Source organism: Labeo rohita, chromosome 24, assembly GCF_022985175.1.
Source record: "Labeo rohita strain BAU-BD-2019 chromosome 24, IGBB_LRoh.1.0, whole genome shotgun sequence".
Taxonomy (NCBI): Eukaryota; Metazoa; Chordata; class Actinopteri; order Cypriniformes; family Cyprinidae; genus Labeo; species Labeo rohita.
In genome coordinates, this window is record NC_066892.1 from 1,665,547 (window position 1) to 1,674,827 (window position 9,281).

Consider the following 9,281-nt stretch of genomic DNA (forward strand, 5'->3'; position numbering starts at 1 on the left):
ATTTCAATTTATGTAAGTTTTTTTATGATACATACAGGACAGGAAAATAGTGTACATGCATTTTTTTTACTAACGTTTGTGCATTTTAATGCTTTACTTTTATGCATTTAATGATTTAGATATACATTTAAAATATTGTTATGTATTTTCATATATTTTTATTTATATTTTAAATATATTACTTATATTTTAATTTTGTATTTTGTAAAATATAATATAATATTTTTTATACATTTTATTTTAATCCTCCTTTTTGTCTGTTTATATTATTTATTTATTTATTGACTTTACACTATTCATTCATTCATTCATTCAACTGTGATTTATTTATTTAGAATTTATTTTTAAGTTTTTTTTATGATACATTAAACCTACACTTGTGGATTTTAATACTCTACTTTTATGCATTTAATAATATATATTATATATTTTAAATATTGTTATCTATTATTATTTATATTTTAAATATATTATTTATGTTTTAATTGTGTATTTGATAAAATATAATATAATATATTTTATATATTTTACTTTAATCCTCCTTTTTGTGTGTTTACATTATTTATTTATTCATTGACATTACATTATTCATTTATTCATTCATTTATTCAACTGATTTATTTATTTTACTTTTTTTACCTACGCTTGTGCATTTTAATGATTTACTATTATGCAATTATTATATATATATATATATATATATATATATATATATATAATATCTAGTCCAACAGATTTTTATTTATATTTTAAATATATTATTTATATTTTTATTTTAATCATTACCTCTCATTTTTTTCACATGTAAAATAACCAAACAATACATACTATAAACTAAATAAATACTATAAATAAATCAGATAAATACAACATATTTTGGTCTAATTCTCATACAAAACAACTGGATGACTTCAGAAGACTTGGACTGCCATGCATGAGTGATACGAACTATTTTAATAGGTTTTTTCCCCCTGTTTGAAGCTTGACAGTGATGTTCTGCAAAACATCTGTTTTTGTTTTGCACAGAAGAAATGCAGTCATGCGGGAAAGTCATAAGGGTGAGTAAACAATTTTTAGGTGAATTAATCCATGAAGCATATGCATTCAGAGTTACACAATTTTACAGATGACATCCTGTAGGTGGCACTAGAGGATAAACACAGAATCTGACCTTACAGTACAAACTTTGTTGCATTCAAACAGGAAACACAGCTAGAATGGCTTAAAAGATCCTAGATCCTTTAAAAATAAGTGTTGTATGTAGTATGCAAAATCCAGGATTTGACAAAACATCATCACTGAAACCTCACAGATAAAATAAGTCCTACCTAAGATGGCCACTACAACATCTCCACGTAAGATCTCGATGGACCCACGGGAGATGAAGTAGAGCGCGGTCAAGACGTCTCCGGCGTGCACCAGCGTGTCTCCCGGCGGGGCGTGTGTGGTCTTGAACTTCATGGCCAGCGCCCGCAAACACCCTTTACTGGAGCCCTTGAACGCTTTACAGTTCTGCAGGAGAGTTCGGTTCAGATGCAGACAGATATCAGCCTGCAGACACTCTGGGAAACCCTTCAGCACCTGAAAGAGCAGATAAAAACAAATATTAAAAAACGAAAAAAACTTTAGACAGATTTTTTTTTATGTTTTTGAAAGAAGTCTCTTCTGCTCACCTTCAAAGCTGTTTAACTTAATCAAAAATACACTAAAAATGTGACATATTATTACTATTTGAAATAGTGGATTTCTATCTGAATATCTGTTAAAACATAATTTATTTCTGTGATCAAAGCTGAACTTTTCAGCATCATTACTCCAGTCTTCAGCGTCACATGATCCGTCAGAAATCTTTCTAATATGCTGATCTGCTCCTCAAGAAATATTTCTGAATATTAGCAGTTGATCTGCCCAACATAAATTTTTAAGGACTCACAGATGAACAGAAAGTTCAAAAGAACAGCATTTATGCCATTTGGAAAGCTTTATGACTTCTCCAGTCTCATAAAACATATTAAGTACACAAAATCTTATGTTGCTGTAGTACTTTCTTGTCTTTAAATCAACAATTTAATGTTGTGCTTCATTTCAGAGCTGAGTGGTTCAGTAAAGAATTTTTCGAAAAATCAATGAAAAAATTACAGTCCACGACATTTCACTCAGGAGCAAAGCAATCATAACGGCCCCGACTGTCCAATCAGAACGCTCCACTGCTCCTTAATGAGAGGATCTGACGGGCGGAGGCGGACGCTCATTTGTTTTCTTCACTTGAACGCGTAATCTCGTTAAACTCTGCATTTGGGGCTAGTAATAGTAGAGGATGCGCTGGTGAGGACATTTGCTAAATGAACTCATTAGTTATAATACACATTCATGTAATCCTGCTCAAAAGGATTTTATTAGTGTTAAAGGAAGAGTTCATCCAAAAATGACTCACAAGATGCAAATGAGTTTGTCTCTTCATCAAATTTGGAGAAATGTAGCATTGCATCACTTGCTCACCAATGGATCCTCTGTAGTGAATGGGTGCCGTCAGAATGAGAGTTGATGTTACTGATGTTAACTGATGGAGTGGAGTGGTGTGAATTATTTGTGGATTATTGTGATGTTTTTATCAGCTGTTTGGACTTTCATTCTGACGGCACCCATTCACATCCATTGATAAGCAAGTGATGAAATGCTGTAAGGTGCTGTAAGGTACTGTAAGGCAGCAGGTGGACTCACGGCGTTCATGTCGATGCCGTTGGTGTAGGACCAGGCGTGTTGGAAATATTCCTCCAGTCTCTGGCGCAGCGGGTTGGGAATCTGATGGAAGCGGATGAACTCTCTCACCCGCAGCATCTGAGTGTGATAACGAGCCGTTCCGGAGTACAGCCGCTGGATGATGGCTGACACGTTCCCGAAGATACTGGCGTACATGAGCGCTGAACAGGAACAGGAAGGGCAAGGTTAAAAATAGCGTCATGATGAAGCACCTACACAGGTACATGCTTCACACTTTACCGCTGTGACATCTGCTTAGATCAGCGCCAGTTTCCTCACGGGTCGAGCTTGCGGACAAAACTAGTTATGCTGTTAACTATCACATTTTTGTGCTGTTATAAACATCCCACAGCATAAAAAAGCACACAATTGTGAGCTTAGACTCACAGTTTGAAAATTATTTTTTGATGATTTTTTGATGTTTTAAAAGAAAATTATATTTTAGCACTTGAACATTTATTTCATGTTTAATTCAGTGTGTTACTAATTAATCATGACATTTCTGAGTGACAATCATTTCTATGCTGCAAAAAAATATTTATTAAAGCATGTTTAGAATTAAACTATTTCAGTATTATTTCAGTACTATTTTAGAATCGTTTTAAAGTTTTAGTAATTGTGTTGTGTTGTGTTTTGTTATTATTATTATTATTATTAAATATGTATATGCCATTTCTATTAATTTTACTTCTGTTTTAGTTGTTGGTATTTTATTACATTGATTTAAACTATTTGAAAATGAGAAATTTCGGCAAATAGCTGAAATGATTTTTTTTTTTTTTGTATTTATTAATGTATTTATTTATTTATTTATTCTTTAAAAATGTAAATTAAATTAAATTCATTTCTATGAGAATCATTTTATGCTGCAAAATAAATAAACAAATAAATAAATAAAATTAATAAAGTATTGTTTCTATTTTCTATTCTATTCTATTTAGTATTGTAGTTTTAAAATTTCAGTAATTATGTTGTGTTTTGTCATTATTATTAATGTTATTATTATTAATAAATATGTATGTGTCATTTTTATTCATTTTATTACATTAAACTGAAAATAAGAATTTTTGGCAAACAGATGAAGTAAAATATTTTTTATGCTTAAATTAATTAAATTAAAATTAAATTAGAATAATTTCTATGCTGAAAAAAATTATACAATTAAATAAAATTAATTAATTATTTATTAAAGAATGTTTTACAAGAAAAAATCTATTTCAGTTTCCTACTAGTGTTTTTTAGTATATTTGAGATACTATTATATTTTCTATTGATATTTGGAATCAGTTTTCATTTTTATATTTTCTGTTTTAATTTTAGTTTAAAATAAAAAAAGTTTAAATATTTTTGTCATTTTTATAAATTTTTGTTTTGTTTTATATATGTGTATTTTTTTATGGTTTCAAAATTTGTTTCAGTTTAACAATTATAACCCTGCATGTCATCTTTAATTCACTGTTACTCGCTGTTTTTTTTTAATCAATTGTGAGTGAAAGTTAGTCTACACCAGTTTGTTTCCAGTGTTTACGCATCTCAAGAGCTTCAGTGAAAGTGTTTCAGAGAGACCCTAAATGACAGCCTTGAAGACGTCTCCCTGTATTCATTACTAGATGACCTCTATAAAAGCGTCTGAATTCAGAGCCATCTATTCTGCTGTTTTACACTTATATGACTGCAGTGGTCACTGTCTGATCTCAGAGCAGGTGGGCAGCACTATGAATCACACTACAAAAGCAGCAAAAATAGCAACAAAGAAGGAGCTGGCGAAGCTCAAATGCTAAAGCATGGTGCTAGAAACACTGAATCTGATTCTCACTTTTTGCAAGGCTTTTTGCAGTCATTCAGCTGTTAAATGTAATGAATAATCTTGTAGCAGATCGAAGAGGTCGTGTTGATTTTCTCCTTTTGAACTTTCGCCCTCGTCCAAAATGTAATTCTGCAGCGCAGATGATAAATGCTTCTACCGGCCATAAAAACGGAAATTACTTCACGGTTATTGAGGTCTAATATATGTGCGGCAATGATATTAACTTGCCAATTTATCATTAATTGCTGCGATCGGGACCTACGAAAATGAGCTATCAGATTGATTTGTCACCAAAAATGAAAAAGGGAGGATGTTTCATCAGCATGTGATGAGGTTTGATCATAAAGTGCACAATAAAAAGAGCTCTATTAAAAAGCTGCTTAGAGAACAAACACATGCATCCCTAATGAAGGTTTTAACTGAACTACAAGACATTCAGGATGAAGGTCAACACTCAGATGCGGCTTAATGGGTCAATTATGCTTGATTTGTTTTCTCCGTATCTATTTAGTTAATTAAAAACAAATTACAAAAGCAGTTTATACACACACAATGTACCTAGTGTATGATGAATGTTTTCAACGTCTGGAATGAAGTTTATTGTCATCAGATCATAACATAGAAAAAGGCTCATCAAAATGCTAAAATACATATATATATATATAATTTATATTATAGTTTTAGTATTGTGGTTTTAGTACTAGTGTTGTGTTTTATCATTATTATTATTATTATTATTATTATTATAATTTTTATTAAATATGTAGATGTAGTTTTTATTCATTTTGCTACTGTTTTAGGTTTAAGTATTTTATCACATTAATTTAAACTAATTAAAAATGAGAAATGTTGGCAATTAGCTGAAATCATTGTTTTTATTTATTTCAGTATAATATAAGTAATTTTGTTGTCAGGTCACTCTGAAATGTAAAAAATAAATAAATAAAAATAAAATAAATATATTATGTTTATTATATTATATTGTATTTTTTATGATGTAGTTTTTACTATGACCTTTTACTATGTATATAATCACATAAAGGGTGTTTTTGAGGTCTCAGAAATATCAGAGAAATATAATTTGCAAGAAAAAATCATGATAGTCTTGATTCAAAATTTAATGACATTTGTAAAAAAAAATAAATAAAAATAATAATAAATAAATTAATTAATTAAATAAATAAAATAAAAAAAAAAAAAAAAAAAAAATATATATATATATATATATTATATATATATATATATATATATATATATATATATATATATATATATTAAATATATATTCTTTTAATCCAAAATTATTTTTTATACTACATTTTGAGGCATTCTGGAAAACAAAATCCGAAACAGACATGAATACAAACATTGTACTTCAAAGAACTTTTTTAACTAGATTTAAAAAATTTGTAGCATCATCTCACACCTCCTAACGTACGGCTGATCCTTAAACAGCAAAACTATACTCACATCCTATCAGCATGACGCAGATGGAGAAGATCTTCTCGGAGTTGGTGTTGGGCGACACGTTTCCGAAGCCCACGCTGGTCAGGCTGCTGAAGGTGAAGTATAAAGCGGTCACGTATTTATCCTTGATGCTGGGTCCCGACCCCTTGATGGTGCTGTTGTACGGTTTCCCCAGATCCACGCCGAGCGAGTGCAGCCAGCCGATGGAGCGGTTCTGCTCTACGTTCCCGATGGCGTACCAGATACAGGCCAGCCAATGAGCGATCAGAGCGAACGTGCACATGAGCAGGAAGAGGACGGCTGCACCGTACTCAGAGTAACGGTCCAGTTTACGTGCAACGCGGACGAGACGTAAAAGACGCGCCGTCTTGAGAAGGCCGATAAGGGTGGTCTGTTGAGTTGGCTAAAAAAAAGACAGTAAAACAAAAAACAATTACAGGCATTATTTTTAAAAATGCAAAAATGTTTTTTTTTTAGATTTAGACAGATTTATAGCATGGCTTCTGCAGGTTTTATGAAGGTAAATGTAAGTCATAATTTTCAGAATTTTTTCTCAGAATTGTGAGACAAAATCGCAATTGTGAGTTACAAAGTAACAAAGACATAAAGTTGCAATTCTGAGAAATAAAGTCAGAATTGCAAGGTATAAACTCACATTTCTGACTTTTTCTCAGAATTGCCAGAATTGCAGAGAATTGCAATTCTGACTTTATAACACTCAATGCGATTTATTTAGGCAGAATTGTGAGATAAAAACTTGCAATTTTGAGAACATATTCTGAGAAAAAAAGTCTGAATTGCAAGTGCAAGTTAAAAAGTCCAGTATAACTTGCAATTGCAATTTTATATCCACAGTTCTGAAAAAAAGTCAGAATTGCAAGAAAAAGGTCAGAATTGCAAGTTTATATCTTGTGTTTCTGACTTTATAGCCTGAAATTGCAATTTTATATCCACAGTTCTGAAAAAAAGTCAGAATTGTGAGTTTAAATCACACAATTCTGAGAAAAAAAATCAGAATAGCAAGAAAAAAGTCAGAATTGCAAGTTTATATCTTGCGTTTCTGACTTTATAACTTGCGATTGTGCTTTTATAGCCACAATTCTGAAAAAAAAAGTCTGAACTGTGAGTTTGTATCACAATTCTGAGAAAAAAAGTCAGAATAGTGAAAAAAAGTCATAATTACGAGTTCATATTGTGCAGTTCTGACTTTATAACTTGCAATTGCCATTTTATAACCGCAATTCTTAAAAAAAAGGTTGGAATTGCGAGTTTGTATCACAATTCTGAGAAAAAAAGTCAGAATAGCGGGAAAAAAAGTCAGAATTGCGAGTTTATATCTTGCAGTTCTGACTTTGTAACTTGAAATTGCCATTTTGTAACCACTAGTCTGAAAACAAAGTCAGAATTACGAGTTTTAAATCATACAATTGTAAGAAAAAAAGTCAGAATAGCGAGAAAAAAGTCAGAATTAAGATAAAAAGTCCAAAAAAACTTTTTTATTTTTTATTCAGTGGTGGAAACAGGCTTTCGTCATTTTTTAAGGGACAGTTCACCCAAAAATGAAAATTCTGTCATCATTTACCCCATTGACTTCTATAGTATCTCTTTCCATACTATGAAAGTCAGTGACCACCAGCAACTGTTTGATTGCCCACATTCTTCAAAATATCTTATTTTGTGTTCAACAGAAGAAAGAAATTCAAACAGGTTTGGAACACCTTGTTCTAAAGCAGTGGTTCTCAACCGGTGGGGCGCGCCTCCCCACTCTTGCGGGGGGGCGCGAGTAGGCTACAGCGATTATATGCGGCTATGCGGTGGAGATGCGTTCACTGTCAAAAATCATTCGGCATTAATTAGGTTATTTTGTCAAAAGAAATGTTCTTGATTACAAGAAAAATACAGATTGTTCTTGTTGTGATTTATTTTGTCTTTCCTTTATACAGATTTAAATAGTTTCGTTTTCGAAGTACTCTAAATTATAAAATTACAAAATAAAAGTCTGAGTTTGCCTAATGATATCAGTGATTCTCCGATGTTAAATATGATCAAGAATTATTTTATTTCGATCTACAGTGTAATAAAAGTTAAGAAAAATATTAGCCTATAGCCCTAAATATATAGATTACAAGCTAATTCCTTTTTTCTTAACTTTTAACTTCTTCTAAAAATTATCAAGAATATTAAATCAACTCAATAGGCTAAAGAATTTTCTTATACAAACTTAACGAATGCACTTCAAAACGAAGTTTTCATATATAAATTCAGGAATCACGAATATGACAAAATAATATTATTTTTTATATATTAGTTGTATAGCTATAATAGTTGTATCAAATGAATAAGGAAATTATGCCTTGAATTTATTAAGTAATGTTTAATTTCGTTCGTTTCGCTCTCTGGAAATGTAAAGAAAAATACCGTTTTTACTTGGAATTCGTTTTTAATCCCTGGTTTTAAACAAGGATATACATGAGATAATTTATATATTATTGCTTGAATATTTCCTATAAATTACAAAGGTTTAATTGGAATCTTTATTTCAAACGACCCGACCGCCGCGACCCGAATATCATTAAAAATATTTTTGGATGACTCGTAACTGCGGGTAACCGCGGGTGACCGCAAGCACCCGCGCATCACTGATCAAACAAATGAGCGCCGTTTTCTAAAGTCTATGAGCGCAGCACACACAAATAAACTAAATTGACATACTGCAGTTAAATTTCAAAATGTGGTGTTTTTATATTTATAACATTTGAATACAGTTCAGCAATGAACTGCAATGAACCAGCTTTGGGGGGGCCCAGCTTGCAAAAGGTTGAGAACCCCTGTTCTAAAGTAACAAAGTGATGACAGAATTTTCATTTTTGGGTGAACTATCACTTTAAGGAACACAAAGTCTTGTATTAGTAAGTTTGCATATACAACCTACAAACTAATCTCTATTACTTTTTAATTCATTTCACAAAAATATCTTAGTGCTTGATTATCTCTGTTCCCAACCACTAGATAGAAAAACAACTTGTACTGTATCTTATGATTACAATGCAAAATAGTGATGTTCTTTCTCAGTGTTTTTGTCCTGTGCAAATGTCTAAAAATTCTTAAATCAAGATGCATTTAGTTGAGAAGCAAAATTACATAGGATACATCTTGTTTTATGTGAAATTGATCAAAATGACATTAGTTATGAATAAATAAGAACAAATATCTACCAGTGAGGTCAGAAAAATCAATTTAATTCAAA

The 9,281-nt window shown here is 31.1% G+C and overlaps 1 protein-coding gene across 2 annotated transcripts in view; it reads right to left on the minus strand.

Moving 5' to 3' along the window:
• kcnh2b (potassium voltage-gated channel, subfamily H (eag-related), member 2b) overlaps nt 1-9,281 on the minus strand; it is a 184,923-nt gene that overhangs the window by 7,286 nt on the left and 168,356 nt on the right. For both annotated transcript variants that reach the window (XM_051097644.1, XM_051097645.1), the window contains 3 exons: nt 6,038-6,437; nt 2,722-2,921; nt 1,329-1,581 (listed from right to left, as the gene is read on the minus strand). In XM_051097644.1, coding sequence (XP_050953601.1) covers nt 1,329-1,581; nt 2,722-2,921; nt 6,038-6,437 — 853 coding nt within the window. The remainder of the gene's footprint in view (nt 1-1,328; nt 1,582-2,721; nt 2,922-6,037; nt 6,438-9,281) is intronic.